Consider the following 20,782-nt stretch of genomic DNA (forward strand, 5'->3'; position numbering starts at 1 on the left):
AAAAAATATAGATCCCAAGTTGATATAGGCTCCAGCACCCCCCGCGACCCCTCAAAAAAAGGGACAAGCGGTAGAACATGGATGAATGGATGGAAGTTGATCTAAAGATTTAAGTGTTGGATAAAAAAAAAAAAAGAATATAAAAGTGATTATTACCATTTTTATCCAAGTCCCCGGGACCAAACCTGAATGGAGCCTAAAGGTTAAAAAATATATATTTTGGTATAAAATATCTAAATGGCCCCTACATGCGTTGATTTTTCGGTGTGGCCCCTCAATGGAAAACATCTTGGACACCCCTGATATAAATAAATAAGCCGCCTTGAATGTATGCAACATGTATTTTTAATGTTTTCCTTTTAATGTAAGCAAGCATCACACACATTAGTCAATTATTTACCATCCCCTAAATAAGTGCTTCTCCTACCACGTCATCCATTATCATACACTCGAAGCCCGGAAGTGCATTCATAATTAGCGTCGGGTCACGTGACGCCCTTTTTTTTCTTCTTCTTTAAACAGCAGTTGGGGGCGGGGCGAAGAGCGTGCTCTCTCCGTGGTGCTGATCTCCTGCGCAGCCTCTCCTGCGCATGTTGCATGACAGGTGCCGAGCCTCCATCTTGGCGCCGCTGGAGCAAGAGGCGATAAACATCAACAACAGCCACCGCAGACATGACGCCTCGCTGCCGCGACGTGACGGCGCTCTAACCGGGCGACGGAAGAAAGCTTCGACGCGGGCGTGGACGGAGGGAAAGGCGGGAAGGAAGGAGGATGGAAAGGTCCGGAAGGTGCCGTTAACGACGAGTAGCACGGCTAGCTTTCACCGGGGGGAGTTTCTACCGCGTCTGACAGGTGACGTAGACCACCCACGTCAATAATGCGTGTTTGTGCGTGTCGCGATCCACGATGCGCTCACGCCAATGCAGCTGTGCCGCACACTAACAATCCTTTCTGGCGTGGGCTCTGCAATTAGGTACACCTGCACACGCCAGGCTAGAAGTGGGTCCTCACCCACGACAATGGTAATGTACAGTCGTGGTCACTTGTAACGAACATCATGTCGTGGCTGTCTTGAGTGGCCAATACTTTCTATTTTTTTTTGTGATGTAGTGATTGGAGCACATACTTGTTGGTCACAAAAAACATTCATGAAGTTTGCTTCTTTTATGAATTTATTATGGGTCTACTGAAGCATAATACTACCAGCACCATGCTTGACGGTAGGAGTGGTGTTCCTGGGATTAAAGGCCTCACCTTTTCCCCTCCAAACATATTTCTGGGTATAGGTGAGGGCCGACATCCGGGCAACTGAGCTACATACGGGTTCTTCGAGCCATAGCAACCAGACTGGCGTTGAAAACAAACCGTTGCCATTACTCTTTAACCTGTCGACCTACGCTGGTTAAACCCGTCATTCTGCCTCCAAAATGCCCAAAAACGGTGTTGTTTTTGGTTGTGCTAACCACAACTGGAAACAGGGAAAACAAAGGTTGTATTTTGCGCGATAAAAGCCCACAGAGACGAGACAAATGGCTCGCAGCTTTACACCGGGAAAACGAGGACGGTTCTCACTGGAGTCCCCCAAAGTCCCGGGTCGTGTGTTCGGATCACTTCGTTTCTGGTAAATATAAGGAACAAAAATCCACCTTCTTCACCACAACTTGGCTATACCGTCCGTGCTAATGTTGTACTTGTTGAATTTGTACCTTATAACGTTCGACAGCTGAAGTTGTTGTTGTACAAAAATAACATGCGGTATATACTATATCAGGGGTCACCAACGCGGTGCCCGCGGGCACCAGGTAGCCCGTAAGGACCAGATGAGTAGCCCGCTGGCCTGTTCTAAAAATAGCTCAAATAGCAGCACTTACCAGTGAGCTGCCTCTATTTTTTAAATTGTATTTATTTACTAGCAAGCTGGTCTCGCTTTGCCCGACATTTTTAATTCTAAGAGAGACAAAACTCAAATAGAATTTGAAAATCCAAGAAAATGTTTTAAAGACTTGGTCTTCACTTGTTTAAATAAATTCATTTTTTTTTTACTTTGCTTCTTATAACTTTCAGAAAGGCAATTTTAGAGAAAAAATACAACCTTAAAAATGATTTTAGGTTTTTTAAACACATGTACCTTTTCACCTTTTAAATTCCTTCCTCTTCTTTCCTGTCAATTTAAATCAATGTTCAAGTAAATTTATTTTTTTTATTGTAAAGAATAATAAATACATTTTAATTTAATTCGTCATTTTAGCTTCTGTTTTTTCGACGAAGAATATTTGTAAAATATTTCTTCAAACTTATTATGATTAAAATTCAAAAAAATTATTCTGGCAAATCTAGAAAATCTGTAGAATCAAATTTAAATCTTATTTCAAAGTCTTTTGAATTTCTTTTAAAATTTTTGTTCTGGAAAATCTAGAAGAAATAATGATTTGTCTTTGGTCCAATTTGTTATATATTCTAACAAAGTGTAGATTGGATTTCAACCTATTTAAAACATGTCATCAAAATTCTAAAATTAATCTTAATCAGGAAAAATTACTAACGATGTTCCATACATTCTTTTTTTAAGTTTTTCTCTTCTTTTTTTCGGTTGAATTTTGAATTTTAAAGAGTCGAAATTGAAGATAAACTATGTTTCAAAATGTAATTGTCATTTTTTCCGTGTTTTCTCCTCTTTTAAACCGTCTAATTAAGTGTAAATATAATTAATTATTAATAATAACATAGACTTAAAGGTAAATTGAGCAAATTGGCTATTTCTGGCAATTTATTTAAGTGTGTATCAAACTGGTAGCCCTTCGCATTAATCAGTACCCAAGAAATAGCCCTTGGTTTCAAAAAGGTTGGTGACCCCTGATATAGTCTATAGCCTAGCTAGCTATTTTCGAAAACCGGTTTCGTTTAAATTTGCACTTAAAAGTTGGGTTTTTAAAAACCAATAAACCCTATAATTTTCATGTTGCCATTTAATCAACTTTTCAAGACAGTCGCAAAATGCGTCTCTTTCTTAGTAGCGCACAGGCTAAGCCAGGGGTCGGCAACCCAAAATGTTGAAAGAGCCACATTGGACCAAAAATACAAAAACAAATCTGTCTGGAGCCGCAACAAATTAGAAGCCATAATACAAACAGATAGTGTGTCATGAGATATACATTGAATTAAGATGACTTAAAGGAAACTAAATGAGCTCAAATATAGCTACAAATGAGGCATAATGATGCAATATTTACATACAGCTAGCCTAAATAGCATGTTAGCATCGATTAGCTTGCAGTCATGCAGTGACCAAATATGTCTGATTATCACTCCACACAAGTCAATAACATCAACAAAACTCACCTTTGTGTATTCACGCACAACGTTAAAAGTTTGGCGGACAAAATGAGACAGAAAAAGAAGTGGCATAAAACACGTCCTAGAAAGTCGGAGAAAGTTATACATTGTAAACAAACTAAGGTGAGTTCAAGGACCGCCAAAATTAGTAGGACAAAACGGCGCTCGCCAAATACTCGAATCAGTGAAGCATGTTTAATACAAACAGTGTGCTTTATAACAATTAGGGAGGTTTGTGTCATGTTTGTCCTCCTACAGTAACCATATTAAAACAAAAAATATATATTTTTTCCCCTCATCTTTTTCCATTTTTCATACATTTTTGAAAAAGCTTCAGAGAGCCACTAGGGCGGCGCTAAAGATGCGGCTCTAGAGCCGCGGGTTGCCGACCCCTGGGCTAAGCTAACTAGCAAGCTAAGCTAAGCCTGAGAAGCTTTAAAGTTCACTGAGACGAGTCTGACGCAAATAATACATTTTCGTTTTTTCACACGATATGCGAATAAGTAAAAATGCGTAAATGAAGGATTTAACGCCGACTTCCAAGCCACAACGCTCGTTAAATGCTTTTTCTGTCAATGCTGTGTTTGCTGTGAGCTGGTTTGTTTTCAACGAATTCCCGGTTGCTCGGGGATTGGTAAGCGGAAGTGACGTAGGTCCGCCCTCACCCATTGTGGCCAAACAGCTCAACTTTTGTTTCATCTGACATCACATGGACAAAGATAAGACCTTCTGGAGGAAAGTTCTGTGGCCCGATGAAACAAAAATGGAGCTGTTTGGCCACAATACCCAGCAATTTGTTTGGAGGAGAAAAGTTGAAGTCTTTATTCCCAGGAGCACCATTCCTACCGTCAAGCATGGTGGTGGTAGTATTATGCTCCGGGCCTGTTTTGCTGCCAATGGAACTGGTACTTTACGCTGAGTAAATTGGGTCAAATTCTTCATGACAAGCTAAAATCATCAGCCCGGAGGTTGGGTCTTGGGCGCAGTTGGGTGTTCCAACAGGAATAAGACCCCAAACACACCTCAAAAGTGGTAAAGGAAAGGTTTTAGAATGGCCTTCCCAAAGTCCTGACTTAAAGGTGTGGACAATGCTGAAGAAACAAGTCCATGTCAGAAAACCAACACATTTAGCTGAACTGCACCAATTTTGTGGTGAACAATTCCAGCAGAAGCTTGTGGATGGCTACCAAAAGCGCCTTATTGCAGTGAAACTTGCCAAGGGACATGTAAGCAAATATTAACATTGCTGTATGGTAAATGGTAAATGGGTTGTACTTGTATAGTGCTTTTCTACCTTTTTTTAAGGAACTCAAAGCACTTTGACACTATTTCCACATTCACCCAATCACACACACATTCACACACTGATGGCGGGAGCTGCCATGCAAGGCGCTAACCAGGACCCATCAGGAGCAAGGGTGAAGTGTCTTGCTCAAGGACACAACGGACATGACTAGGATGGTAGAAGGTGGGGATTGAACCAGTAACCCTCAGGTTGCTGGCACGGCCACTCCCCCAACTTCGCCACGTCGTCCCCTGTATGTATACTTTTGACCCAGCACATTTGCTCACATTTTCAGTAGAGCCTTAATAAATTCATAAAAGAAGCAAACTTCATGAATGTTTTTTTGTGACCAACAAGTATGTGCTGAAGTTGGTATGCTATGTGATGAAAAAAGTTCAAATGCAAACTATCTCAAAGCAATTCAAGCCATTTTAAAGACCTTGGAAACAACTTTCCAATGGTACTTGAACCATTGTGATAGGCCAAATATTAAGGGAGCTAGAGGTGGGAATCTTTGGGCCCCTCACGAGTCACGAGTCAATTAAGATTCAGACTATACGATTCAGTGGCATAGTGGTTAGAGTGTCCGCCCTGAGATGGGTAGGTTGTGAGTTCAAACCCCAGCCAAGTCATACCAAAGACTATAAAAATGGGATTCCATTACCTCCCTGCTTGACACTCAGCATCAAGGGTTGGAATTGGGGGTTAAATCACCAAAAAGGATTCCTGGGCATGGCCACTGCTGCTGCTCACTGCTCCCCTCACCTCCCAGGGGGTGAACAAGAGGATGGGTCAAATGCAGAGGACACATTTCACCACACCTAGTGTGTGTGTGACAATCATTGGTACTTTAACTTGAACTTAACTTTAGTTTTGCATTTCTTTTCGTTTCACTAAACAAGCGTTTATCACTTGCAACTCGTGTTGTCCCAATACCGATATTTTGGTACCGGTACCAAAATGTATTTCGATACTTTTCTAAATAAAGGGGACCACACAAAATGTCATTATTGGCTTTATTTGAACAAAAAATGTTAGGGTACATTAAACATATGTTTATTATTGCAAGTTTGTCCTTAAATAAAATAGTGAACATACTAGACAACTTGTCTTTTAGTAGTAAGTAAACAAACAAAGACTCCTAATTAGTCTGCTGACGTATGCAGTAACATATTGTGTCATTTATACACCTATTATTAAGGACAAGTGGTAGGGAATGAATTGTTAATCTACCTGTTCATTTGCTGTTAATGTCTGCTTATTTTCTGTTTCAAAATGACACTTCTGTTAAAATGTAATAATCACTTATTCTTCTGTTGTTTGATACTTGCACTGTTTGATACAAATTTGGGTATCAATCCGATAGCAAGTAGTTACAGGATCATACATTGATCATATTCAAGGTCCTTATGTGTACAGGGACATATTTCCTGACTATATTAAAAAAAAAAAAAAAAAAAAGTAGATTTTGTGAATTCTAAGAAATATCGATGTAATCATAGTAGTATCGACTAGATACGCTATTGTACTTGGTATCATTACAGTGGATGTCAGGTGTAGATCCACCAACAGCGTTTGTTTATATTGTAGCGTCCCAGAAGAGTTGGTGCTGCAGGGAATTCTGGGAATTTGTTCTGTAGTGTTGATGTTGTGTTGCGGTGCAAATACTCTCCCAAAATGTGTTTGTTATCGTTGTTTAGTGTGGTTTCACTTTACGGCACATGTTTGTGACAGTGTTTAGTGTGGTTTCACTATATGGCACATGTTTATGACAGTGTTGTTTAGTGTGGTTTCACTATATGGCACATGTTTATGACAGTGTTGTTTAGTGTGGTTTCACTATATGGCACATGTTTATGACAGTGTTAAGTGTGGTTTCACTATATGGCACATGTTTATGACAGTGTTGTTTAGTGTGGTTTCACTATATGGCACATGTTTATGACAGTGTTGTTTAGTGTGGTTTCACTATATGGCTCATGTTTATGACAGTGTTGTTAAGTGTGGTTTCACTATATCGCACAGTGGGCGGTATAGCTCGGTTGGTAGAGCGGCCATGCCAGCAACTTGAGGGTTCCAGGTTCGATCCCCGCTTCCGCCATCCTAGTTACTGCCGTTGTGTCCTTGGGCAAGGCACTTTACCCACCTGCTCCCAGTGCCACCCACACTGGTTTAAATGTAACTTAGATATTGGGTTTCACTATGTAAAGCGCTTTGAGTCACTAGAGAAAAGCGCTATATAAATATAATTCACTTCACATTTTTATGACAGTGTTGTTTAGTGTGGTTTCACTATATGGCACATGTTTATGACAGTGTTGTTTAGTGTGGTTTCACTATATGGCACATGTTTATGACAGGTTTGTTTAGTGTGGTTTCACTATATGGCACATGTTTATGACAGTGTTGTTTAGTGTGGTTTCACTATATGGCACATGTTTATGACAGTGTTGTTTAGTGTGGTTTCACTATATGGTACATGTTTATGACAGTGTTGTTTAGTGTGGTTTCACTATATGGCACATGTTTATGACAGTGTTGTTTAGTGTGGTTTCACTATATGGTACATGTTTATGACAGTGTTGTTTAGTGTAGTTTCACTATATGGCACATGTTTATGACAGTGTTGTTTATTGTGGTTTCACTATATGGCACATGTTTATGACAGTGTTGTTTAGTGTGGTTTCACTATATGGAACATATTTATGACAGTGTTGTTTATTGTGGTTTCACTATATGGCACATATTTATGACAGTGTTGTTTAGTGTGGTTTCACTATATGGCACATATTTATGACAGTGTTGTTTAGTGTGGTTTCACTATATGGAACATATTTATGACAGTGTTGTTTAGTGGGGTTTCACTATATGGCACATGTTTATGACAGTGTTTTTTAGCATGGTTTCACTATACGACACATGTTTATGACAGTGTTGTTTAGTGTGGTTTCACTAAATAGCACATGTTTATGACAATGTTGTTTAGTGGGGTTTCACTATATGGCACATGTTTAGGATATTGTTGTTTAGTGGGGTTTCACTATATGGCACATGTTTATGACAGTGTTGTTTAGCGTGGTTTCACTATACGACAATGTTTATGACAGTGTTGTTTAGTGTGGTTTCACTATATAGCACATGTTTATGACAATGTTGTTTAGTGTGGTTTCACTATATGGCACATGTTTATGACAGTGTTGTTTAGTGTGGTTTCACTATATGGCACATGTTTATGACAGTGTTGTTTAGTGTGGTTTCACTATATGGCACATATTTATGACAGTGTTGTTTAGTGTGGTTTCACTATATGGCACATGTTTATGACAGTGTTGTTTAGTGTGGTTTCACTATATGGCAGATGTTTATGACAGTGTTGTCGTTGTTCATACGACCACCTTTAGTGAGACATGTATGGCTGTTGACTAAGTATGCCCTTTAATCACATGTGATCAGTGTGTACAAAGTTACGATGGTTGCCTTAATGGTTGACTTTGTCAACTATCGATAAGATTATGTTCTTCCATCATTATGGCTCTGATTTACTGCGGTGTGAAGTGAATCATGTAGACCTATCACGCACCCTACAGCATTGATACCTGAAATAATCGTACTTGATTTGTCTCCATGGAGACACGGATTAGTGATATGGACAGACATTAGCCGCTAGCTAGCTGGCCATGTCTTAACCTCTTAAGGCCCAAGCTGTTTGTTTACATGCTTTTTTATTTCTCTTTGCCATTTGGGCTTATTGGACCCTAATTGGAATAAAAAACTAAGAATCATCTTTTGATATGATGTACTTAGTCCATAAGTAACAAACGTGTACTTCATGTTTAGTGACATGCTAATTCTTATTTTTAAACTTTTTTTTCCAAATTCCATTGTATGTTATACTCTTCTGACACCACCAGATGGCAGTATAAGTGACCACATAAGCGGCCATAAAATCCCAATTCTGTAGTGTACACAATTTTGGAAATGCGAGCTAAAAGGTGCTGTCCACGCATGTGGCCACATAAATGATAAATGGGTTATACTTGTATTGTGCTTTTCTACCTTCAAGGTACTCAAAGCGCTTTGACAGTATTTCCACATTCACCCATTCACACACACATTCACACACTGATGGCGGGAGCTGCCATAAGCCTTTTAATTAAGATTTTTTTGGTTAAAATAAAGCCAATAATGCAATTTTTTGTGGTCCCCTTTATTTAGAAAATTATCGAAAAGTACCAAAATCATTTCGGTACCGGTACCAAAATATTGGTATCAGGACAGCACTATGTCTATATAATCCTAAAATATGAAGTCCATTTGAGCACTGACACATTTCTTTTAGTGCTGGCTATAACTACCGTAATTTCCGGACTATAAGCCGCACCAGCTAAATTTAGGGGAAAATACAGATTGCTCCATATATAAGCCGCACCCGACTATAAGCCGCAGGGTTTTGATGTGTAATTAGCGTAGTATATAGGGGTTCCTGCTACCACGGAGGGGATTGTCGGGACAGAGATGACTGTTTGGGAACGCAAAGCGTCCCATTTATTAACAATACATCTTTCAATCATTCAATCAAACTTTCACATCTTTGACATGGCGAACAGCATTCGTGCAGAGTACAAATAATACAACGGTGCAAAGTAATACAAAGTGCTCGCCTGTACGCTATCAAAATAACCAGCCTACCGGTATATGAAAAGTCAGTCTTTAATCATTGAGTCATCGTCTTCCTCCTGCGTACTAAAACCACCGAAATCCTCTTCGTCGGTGTCGGAGAAGAACAGGCCGTAAATAAGCCGCACCCTTGTATAAGCCGCAGGGACCAGAACGAGGGGAAAAAGTAGCGGCTTATAGTCCGGAAATTACGGTATTTCTTTAGTTTTTGCTTGTTTGTGCTGCGAGGCCATTAAAAGCCACACAAATGGTGTAGCATTTCATCCAGAAAAACTCTACTATGGTCAGATAGTATCACACTAATGCACAATTATTCGCTCTAAATGGCACTTTATGATTTTTTAAACCTGGTATCTTTGTTATATTTTTTGCTTTGAAAAATGTTATTGTGAGGAAGTTGCAAACAGCCACTTGAGGTGATTTTTCTTCAGTACTGAAGTAATCCATTTGCTTTGTATTTCATGTATTAATGACAAATAATAAGGCAAGGCAAGGCAAGGCAACTTTATTTGTATAGCGCTTTTCATACACAAGGCAGACTCAAAGTGCTTCACAGACAACAAAGTGAAATGAAAGAAAATAAAAGCAAAATTAAAATGCAGACAATAAAAATAAAAACAGTGCAGACGTTAAAAGTTAAAAGATTAAAAGATTTAGCTGAAAGCTAAGGTGAACATAAAAGTCTTCAGTCTAGTTTTAAAAGTAGTGAGAGTTGGGGAGAGTCTGACATCTTCAGGAAGTTTATTCCAGCTATGTGTTGCATAGTGACTGAATGATGATCTCCCTTGATTTGAGTTTACTCTTGGAACCGCTAACAGATTGGTCTCAGAAGATCTTAGTGATCTAGAGGGCGTATATAGTGGGAGCATATCAGTGATATACTTGGGCCCTAGACCATGTAGTGATTTATATGTGAGCAGGAGGATTTTGAAATCTATTCTCTGATGTACAGGGAGCCAATGTAAGGATTTAAGAATTGGTGTAATGTGCTCACATTTTTTGGTCTTTGTTAGAACTCTAGCAGCAGCGTTCTGAACAAGCTGTAGCTGCCTGACAGTTTTTTGGGAAGACCTGCAAGGAGACCATTACAATAGTCTAGCCTACTGGTAATAAAGGCATGTACAAGTTTTTCTAAGTCTTGAGCTGACATGAGCCCTCTAAGTCTTTTTACATTTTTGAGGTGATAGTAGGCCGATTTTGTTACTGATTTGATGTGACTGTCGAAATGTAAATCAGAATCTAAAATAACCCCAAGATTTCTGGCTTTATTTGAGGTTTTCAGGGACAGTGATTGAAGGTGTTGGATGACTTTAAACCTTTCTTTTTTAGCACCAAAAACAATTATCTCAGTTTTATCTTCATTTAGTTGTAGGAAATTTTGGCACATCCAGTGTTTGACTTGCTCAATGCACTGGCACAGAAGATCTATGGGGCGATAGTCATTTGGTGATAGCGCTACATAGATTTGGGTGTCATCGGCATAGCAATGATGGTCAATGTTATTATTTTGCATGATTTGTCCTAGTGGGAGCATATAGATGTTAAATAAAGTCGGCCCCAAGATTGAACCTTGGGGGACTCCACACGTTACGTTGGTTGGTTCTGATACAAAGTCACCAATGGAAACAAAATAGTTCCTATCTTGTAGATATGACTTGAACCAGCTTAAAACTGTGCCTGAGATCCCCACCCAGTTTTCCAACCTGTCCAAAAGTATTGAGTGGTCGACAGTGTCAAATGCAGCACTGAGGTCCAAAAGCATTAATACTGAAGTTTTGCCAGAGTCTGTGTTTAGACGGATGTCATTTATAACTTTAAGAAGGGCCGTCTCTGTGCTATGAAGAGGTCGAAATCCTGACTGGAAGTTGTTGTGGCAGCCAGTAGAAGCCAAGAAGTGATTTAGTTGTTGGAGGACAACTTTCTCAATTATTTTACTTATGAATGGTAGATTTGAAATTGGTCTGTAGTTGTTGATAACAGAGGCATCTAGGCTCTGCTTTTTTAGAAGAGGTTTAATGACTGCAGTTTTGAAAGCCTTCGGGAAATTGCCCGATTTAATAGAATTATTAACTATTTGCAAGATGTCTGTTGATAGGCAGTCAAAAACATTCTTAAAGAAGTTGGTAGGTAAAACATCAAGGCAGCAGGTGGATGAATTTAGAGCTGTCACCGTTTCCACTAGAGTTTTAGAGTCTATGGCATTAAAGCTTGCCATCATTGCTGTGTTACTTTTGCCTAAATGGGGTGGTGATCCAACTTTTTTACTTGAGATATTGATGGTGCGTCTGATGCCTTCAATTTTATCAGTATAAAAGAATGCAAAGTCATTGCATTTCTGCGTGGAATGGAGTTCGGCTGGTATTTGTGTTGGGGGTTTAGTCAGTCTGTCAACGATTGTGAATAGGGTTTTGGCCTTATTTGTGTTGCTGTTTAAGGGAGCTATGATGTATGAAGTCCATTTTCTAAAATATAGGTCACACATGTCTCTATTGCAGTGACGGTGGTATGTGTTCCACTAGTGCAGGGGTCGGCAACCCAAAATGTTGAAAGATCCATACTGGACCAACAAAAAAAAAAATCTGTCAGGAGTCGCAGAAATGTAAAAGCCTAATATAAGTGTTACGTTAGGCTTTTACATCACATGATGTAAGTGTAGCTATATTAGCCTACTATCAAAATGACTATGTGTCGCAGGCTGACGCAAATCTTTGTTGCCAGAAATGTAATATTTATTCTACACATTTTTACAACATTGAAAAAATATTCGTAACACGGAGGCTTCTCAGAGGGTGAGATAACTCCTGGAAATTACTGACTTAGAATGTGTGTGTCCAAGTTAAAGGAAACGGCAAGGTTGTCTCCTTCTAATGTATTTATTACAATCTTTGCAAGCTGAGTAACATTTGCTGTGGTCTGGAACAACATGGCACACAAACAACCATCAGAAATGTAGCTAAAATGACATACAGATAATGTACTACAAATTGTTCCTGAAGAACAAAATCTACCCAGGTAGTTTTTGGTGCAAACTGCTGATGTATGCGGTAACATATTGTGTCATTTATCATTCTATTATTTTGTCAAAGTTATGAGGGACAAGCGGTAGAAAATGAATTATTATTCTTATTTACTGTTAATGTCTGCTTACTTTCTGTTGTAACATGTTCTATCTACACTTCTGTTAAAATGTAATAATCACTTATTATTCTGTTGTTTGCTACTTAACAAAAGTGTTGGCTGATACTATAAATTTGGGTATGGATCCGATACCAAGTAATTACAGGATCATACATTGGTCATATTCAAAGTCCTCATGTGTCCAGGGGTTTATTTCCTAAATGTATAAACAATAACAAAAATAAACGATATCGATGTAATCATTGTAATTTTTACTATGTACGGTTTTTGTACTTGGTATCTTTATAGTCGATATTTGTATAGGGCCACCCATTTGTCTACATTGAGGAGCGCAATTGTGTCATCCTATGGTGTGTATTTAAAGTTAAAGTACCAATGATAGTCACACACACACTAGGTGTGGTGAAATTACCCTCTGCATTTGACCCATCCCCTTGTTCCACCCCCTGGGAGGTCAGGGGAGCAGTGAGCAGCAGCGGTGGCCGCGCCCGGGAATCATTTTGGTGATTTAACCCCCAATTCCAACCCTTGATGCTGAGTGCCAAGCAGGGAGGTAATGGCTCCCATTTTTATAGTCTTTGGTATGACTCGGCCGGGGTTGGAACTCACAACCTACCCATCTCAGGACGGACACTCAAACTACTAGGCCACTGAGTAGGTGTGGTGTAACATGTTTAGCTATTCCTCGCTCTGCAGTGAGGATGTTTGTGAGAACTGCAGTTTACTCGTCGTCATGGAGACAAGAATTGGGGATTTAGAAGTAGCCAAAACATTGCAAACAGCCGCTCGCTAGCTATGTTTTAAAGCACGACTTGTAGTGCAGCGCTTCAGCGTTTAAAGCTTCACCTTTTATTATTAGTTTTAAAGCCAAATTGCATCCATTCTCCCTCTTCTGTCTCCACACTGTTTCTGCTTGCAAGTGCTCTGTGTGTGTGTGTCGACTGCCATGCGCATCGGCTCATATTACCAGCAGTGTCACCACGGCGCGCGGAAAAAAACTAACTACCGGTATTTTTCAAAGGTAGCATTATACCTTATTTAATTAATTAGTACCGCGGTATACCGCATAACCCTACTTCATAGATGTCCTTCTTTTATATGTCTAGATGTTTCTATTAATATGACATTAACAATAGCAATTCACATAATGTAACAACACCCGTTGTATAAAGTTGGCACAAGTTCGGCTATTAACTGACACACGGCATAACATGCTTTTAAATATACAACATGTACCGTAGTTTCCGGACCATACGGCGCACCGGATTATAAGGCGCACTGCCGATGAATGGTCTATTTTTTAATCTTTTTTCATATATAAGGCGCACCGGATTATAAGGCGCATTAAAGGAGTCAAATTATTATTATTTTTTTTCTAAATGTAAAAGACTTCCTTGTGGTCTACATAACATGTAATGGTGGTTCTTTGGTCAAAATGTTGCATAGATGATGTTTTACACATCATCTTCAAGTCGCTTTCTGACAGTCGCTTCCGGATGCGCCGTTTTGTGGCCGGTCTTATTTACGTGGCTCACCTTGGATAGCGTCTCCTCCCCGTCATATTTGTTGTAGCGGTGTAGCGTGCAAGGACGGGAGTGGAAGAAGTGTCAAAAGATGGCGCTAACTGTTTTAATGACATTCAGACTTTACTTCAATCAACAACGGAGCAGCATCTCCTCATCCGGAAAAAACAACAAGAACACCAGAAATGTGTCTCGTGAAAAACCGTCGGACCGGACCTCTCTAATAACTAAAGTTCCTTGGGTGAATAATGTGAACTCACTACACCGGTATGTTTTAGCGCTTTCATGGTGAGTTTACTGACAGATATAAGTAAGAACTTACGGCAACAGCGGAGGATGAATGCCACATAACAAAAAGGTAGAGAAAAAGAAGAAGCTTATCGACTACGGTGTCGGCATGGACTACACAGGCGCATTTATGCAGATCCCAAATACAGATCAGCAGGTACCAGAAGGTAAGAAAAGTTGCTTTTGCATAATATTGCGAAACAAAACGGCAGATATGTCTTACCTTATACACACACCATAATAATACTCCTATGTTGAAGCACATCAAACGGTGCAGCCTACACTTATCTCTTATGTTTGACTGCCATCTACTGGTCACACTTATCATTACATCATGTACCAAATAAAATTGATTGAGGTGGGTAAGCTCAACCAAACATATTCCTTACATTAGGCGTACCGGGTTATAAGGCGCACTCTCGAGTTTTGAGGGGAAAAAAGGATTTTAAGTGCCCCTTATAGTCCGGAAAATACGGTACATATAGACACGTATATTCACTTTACTATGTAGCTGTGCCATCACAAACCACAACAAGTATAACTCATCGCCCTCATTTGCATCCGCACTAATTTGTACCTCTCCAGAGATACACACCTCTTGCGTAAATCATCTCAACGGTAGAAGTCCGTCCAACAAGAAACAGTAAATATTCCGCACATCTTATGTGACACACACACGTCTCCACTTCAGTGCTGACCACAGCAAACAGAACCAGGCCCATCTTGGTTGTTGTTAGCAGGAAAGAAGACTTCAGCCGCCGGCAAAGTCAGTTTGAAGGATTCGTCTCCCGAGATTCTACAAGCTGGCAGCCTCGAAGGCATGTCCGTTAACGTTTAACAATTTGTTCAACTCGTTTATTAACTGTGCTTTATTACTCGCGACAGCCGAACATGGCAGCAGATGAAGATCGTTAGATTGGGAAATTATTTGGTCGTCTGGTGATGGCTGAATTATAAAATAAGATAAATAAGCTCAACTATTAAACCATTTGTTCAATCTGACTTGAAATCCTTCCATTCACAAAAACATTTTATTATTAATCAGTGAAGTAAAATTGCCTAGTTTAGAATAAGGATATTGCAATGCGTTGAAGCTATCAATTAGTTTAGTAATTGAGTACATCTATCAATACATTTTTTAAATTAATGGGTAATGGGATAAAATACTCAATGTGCCTCTTATGGAAAATAATCCAAATAAAACAATTTCTATTTCTGCTTGCCACAACCTTCATTCTTTTTTTTCAAATAAATGCACATCATCAACATTTACCGTATTTTCCGGACTATAAGATGCACTTAAAATCATTTTTTTCCTCAAAACTGGACAGTGCGCCTTGTAACCCGGTGCGCCTAATGTAAGGAATAATTCTGGTTTTGCCTACCGACCTGGAGGCAATTTTTTTTGGTATATGGCGCAATGATAATTGTACTACAAATGTGCGCTACATTCGCTAACCGTGTTACAAAAAAGATCAGTTAGAATAATACATAATGTTGGATATAGAGAACATACAAACCCTTTATTTATTGAGTCAAAAATATTAAAGTTCAGTGATTTGGTAAAATTGCAAACAGCTAAAATGATCTACAAAGCAAACTGTAACCTGCTACCAAAGAATGTACAACAATTCTTCTCAACTAAAGAGGAGAAATATAACCTTAGAGGAAAAAATAATTTAAAACATTTTTATGCACGTAGAACTTTTAGCATCTCAATATGTGGAATTAAATGATGGAATGGATTAAGTAAAGAAGTTAAAAATTGTCCTCATATGATCCAGTTTAAGAGGTTGTTCAAAATAATAGTGCTTACAAAGTACAAAGAAGAATAATTATGAGAAATACTTCCAACCTTATTAAAAATAAGATATTCTTCATCTCAGTATGTTAATAATGACTGAATTAATTAATTACATATTATAAAACTGTTGTGTATACTAATTCATAGATGTTATTTTATTATATAAAAAGGTCAGTGAATGATTCTATATATTTGTAAACGCTCTGAAGTGGGAAAGGGGTAGGATTAAATAAGCTTTGCTTCTTCCTACTCCTTTTCGGGCATGTTGTACAGTAAAATGAAATGATATGAAATTGTGTGATGTATTATGATGTAAGTGTGTTCATGTTCGAAATAAAGTAAAGAAAGAAAGAAAGAAAGAATGATAAGTGTGACCAATAGATGGCAGTCAAACATAAGAGATACAGTACGTGTAGACTGCACTATGATGGCAATATGATTCACGTAAACAACACCAACATTTGATATGTTCCATTAATAATATAGAAAATTACACACGGCACTAAAAAATCTATCAAAGTGTTTTAGTACGACTTTGGTAAGCTATGAAGCCACACCGCTTGATGTGCTTCAACATAGGAGTATTATTATGGTGTGTGTATAAGATAAGACATATTATCTGGTGTTTTGTTTCGCAATATTATGCAAAAGCAACTTTTCTTACCTTCTGGTACCTGCTGATCTGTATTTGGGATCTGCATAAATCCTGAAAAATTGCGCACGTCCGCTTTTGTAGTCCGTGCCGACTCTGTAGTCGATAAGCTTCTCCTTTAGCAGCCCTAGTTGTAGCTGTCATGTTCGTTGTAACTAGGGATGATGTTTGATAAGAAATTATCCAGTTTGAGCCTATTATCGAATCCTCTTATCGAACTGATTCCTTATCGATTCTCTTATCAAGTCCAGATAGGTTGTTGTATATGGGAAAAAAACACACAATATTTGGTTTAACAAATCACTTCACATTCTCTACTGCTCGCTACTATAGTATTACCATATCTGAGTTATTGTGCAGAAATTTGGGGAAATAACAATGTGCGCTACATTTGTTAACCGTGTTACAATTTTTTTTATTAGACTGATACATAATGTTGGATATAGAGAACATACAAACACTTTATTGAGTCAAAAATATTAAAGTTCGATGATTTGGTAAAATTGCAAACAGCTAAAATTATGTGGAATTAAATGATGGAATGGATGAAATGATATGAAACTGTGATGTATTATACTGTAAGTGTGTTCATGTTCCAAATAAACTAAAGAAAGCACTAGTTTATTAGACAGACTTGCAAACTCTGGAGTGGTGTAGGCTACAAGATAACGTCAACGTTATCAGACACATACAAAAAGGCTCACGTTAACGTTAGCCACTGACTATGTTTAGGTAACGTTAGTCTAGCTAACATTACTGCAGTCCTGGTTGACATAAGAGGTAACGTTACTACAAGTGAGCAGATATGGAAATTAACCGGCAACAGTTAACGTTAGTTACTCACCGGCGTCACCGCCACTGTAGCTGCGACTTGGGCAGCTGGCAGAAGAAGAGGGGCGTTCTTCGTCATCTCTGCCGCTGCTTCAACACGTGTCGAAGACACGACACGCTTGTTGTGCTTCCCCCCCTTACACGAGAGCGAAGCCTGGCAATAATTGCATATTGCCGCTTCCTTGTTTTTTTTGGTGAAATGAAGCCATGCCTTAGAGCGCTTTTTCCGGTCCATTTTTTTTCCTGCTTTCCCCATCTGCGCCTAATGACTGAGCTACGTGACGTCATTTTTTGTGATGTCCCACGGGGCATTTCTTGTCGGGACGGGATTCGTTCCCAGGGATTCGAATAAAGAACCAACTCTTTTTCTTTACTATAGTGGTCTCGATAACGGGTACCGGTTCTCAAAAAGGGATTCGAGTCCGAGGACTCGGTTCTTTTCTTATCGAACAACCGGGAAAATCGGTTTCGAGCATCATCCCTAGTTGTAACAGAATCCAGCACAGCTTGTTCTAGTTCGGCACCTCAAAAATAACTTGCAACAGTAGTTGTCATATCAATGCAATGGAAAATAAAGGCTATTTTATTTTCCTCTATATTGTGTAGGGATGTAAGAATAAATGGTATTAATGATAACCGCCGTGAATCTTCCAACGGTTAGTGTTGCCCTTTCAAATTAAAATGATCAAAAAACCCTGATTGATAACTGCGCTTTGATAAACTGGCGCCAGCTTGCTAGCTTGAATACTAAGATGAAAACAAGAGACATTAACACCCCCATTAAGATACGACATACCGAATTTAAACTTACAAAACGCATTGCTGTCGGAAAGACTACGCTAGTGATCGTTCTATACTCAAAGGATTACGAGACGGCGGTGTTTTTGCGGTGCGTTCAAGGACTCCTGAACAGAGTAGGATGCCACAATGTCCGACAGAAATAAAAATAATAGCTTTTATTGGTTACACAGTTGTTATTTAAATACATCTTAAAGTGCTACTGTAAAAACCAATATTTAAAACAATAAAAGTTTAGCTATTAAACATAAGATAAATAGTGGGCTTTCTAACAGTGTGTCTATTAATTTTAGTTATTTAAAAAACTATATATATTCAAATATAAAGCAATAATATTGATAACCATAATATGTTAATATTGATAACCATTTATATTGTTACATCCCCATAATTGTGCGGGAGTGAAACCATAAAAAAATGAACAGATTTTTTTTTTTTTTTTTACATTTCACCATTCTTAACCGGCATACAAGTGTAAACAATATGAATATTAAGATGCAAACGTCAGTGTTGAAGGCTTGAAAAAAAACATTGACGTTGATTAATTACAGTAAATTACAGTATATATTTTCTCGCTGAGCACAGGTCTCATGAGGTCTTCCTTGGCATCATTCATGACGGTGGTTCACGGGGTTTTGCTCAAAGTAAGACTGTTAACTGATAAGTACCACAGCTTAAATTGATATGTAACAATATGCCATTATGTAAAGCTACTTGATTATTTTCCATGTTGCTAAGAGGTAGGTCATGCATGGGCCAAATAACACATATTTGCAGTTTGAGTCCAATCCAGGATTTTTTTGTGTGTACGGTACACTAACCCGATTTATATTTTTAAATGTCCTAATTAATGAACCAGTGTTGACCTTGCAAGGGCTACACAGTAAAAGGTGCTCAACAGGGCAATGGCGGAGCGCCTCCCTATGAATACGATGATAAACGAGCCGGAGAAGAGCAGGTGGTGAGTTGCCGGGCCAAGAGAGTCTGTCGAAACAATAAACTGCTTCACTTAATGTATGGGATGCTTGAGCACAGTGAGGAGAGGTTTGTCTGCAACGTTTCTATCCTGTACATTTAAAGGTCAATGTGATGCTATGATAAATGCACCACGTGGTCACTCAGGCTGCTGGCAGCTGATTTATGGCTGCTATTACACTGCATATGTTTGTATACTAAAGAACAGTGTGGATGTGTGGTAAACACATGTGGTGCATACCACGGTGCGGCAGCATGGACGTCCTACACGCCACTGCACCTCTAAATGGACGCTAATTTGAGTCCTTGGAGGTCACTTTGGCCAAGACGAGTTCCGATTCATGAGTCAGTCACAGTACTCAACTGATTGGTTTTATGCTTGTCACTTTGATCACTGCGCCGTTTAGGTAGTCCTCCACTGGGAAGTCTGTCATTTAAAATGCCAAAAGTCCTGTTCTCTACTACAGTGGACCTCCTGCAAGTTACAATATACAGCATACATGTACGACGAAACGCCATGTCAGTGCAAGACAGCGGCATTCTATGTACAGTCGCGGTCAAAAGTGTACATACACTTGTAAAGAACATAATGTCATGGCTGTCTTGAGTTTCCAATCATTTCTACAACTCTTATTTATTTGTGATAGAGTGATTGGAGCACATACTTGTTGGTCACAACAAACATTCATGAAGTTTGCTTCTTTTATGAATTTATTATGGGTCTACTGAAAATGTGAGCAAATGTGCTGGGTCAAAAGTATACATACAGCAATGTTAATATTTGCTTACATGTCCCTTGGCAAGTTTCACTGCAATAAGGCGCTTTTGGTAGCCATCCACAAGCTTCTGCTTGAATTTTTGACCACTCCTCTTGACAAAATTGGTGCAGTTCAGCTAAATGTGTTGGTTTTCTGGCATGGACTTGTTTCTTCAGCATTGTCCACACGTTTAAGTCAGGACTTTGGGAAGGCCATTCTAAAACCTTCATTCTAGCCTGATTTAGCCATTCCTTTACCACTTTTGACGTGTGTTTGAGGTCATTGTCCTGTTGGAACACCCAACTGCGCCCAAGACCCAACCTCCGGGCTGATGATTTTAGCTTGTCCTGAAGAATTTGGAGGTAATCCTCCTTTTTCATTGTCCCATTTACTCTCTGTAAAGCACCAGTTCCATTGGCAGCAAAACAGGCCCAGAGCATAATACTACCACCACCATGCTTGATGGTACGAATGGTGTTCCTGGAATTAGAGGCCTCACCTTTTCTCCTCCAAAAATATTGCTGGGTATTGTGGCCAAACAGCTCCATTTTAGTTTCATCTGACATCACATGGACAAAGATAAGACCTTCTGGAGGAATGTTCTGAGGAACGCACCTTATTGCAGTGAAACTTGCCATGGGACATGTAAGCAAATATTAACATTGCTGTATGTATACTTTTGACCCAGCATATTTGCTCACATTTTCAGTAGACCCATAA

The 20,782-nt window shown here is 39.0% G+C and overlaps 1 protein-coding gene across 1 annotated transcript in view; it reads left to right on the top strand.

Moving 5' to 3' along the window:
• The first annotated feature begins 556 nt into the window (after window positions 1–556).
• The window catches only part of LOC133645136 (glycine receptor subunit beta-like), a 103,000-nt gene continuing 82,774 nt past the window's right edge, over window positions 557–20,782 (top strand). Inside the window, exon 1 of the mRNA XM_062039970.1 lies at window positions 557–852. Coding sequence (XP_061895954.1) covers window positions 591–852 — 262 coding nt within the window. The 5' untranslated portion in view covers window positions 557–590. The remainder of the gene's footprint in view (window positions 853–20,782) is intronic.

Source organism: Entelurus aequoreus, linkage group LG28, assembly GCF_033978785.1.
Source record: "Entelurus aequoreus isolate RoL-2023_Sb linkage group LG28, RoL_Eaeq_v1.1, whole genome shotgun sequence".
In the NCBI taxonomy this organism is placed as follows: Eukaryota; Metazoa; Chordata; class Actinopteri; order Syngnathiformes; family Syngnathidae; genus Entelurus; species Entelurus aequoreus.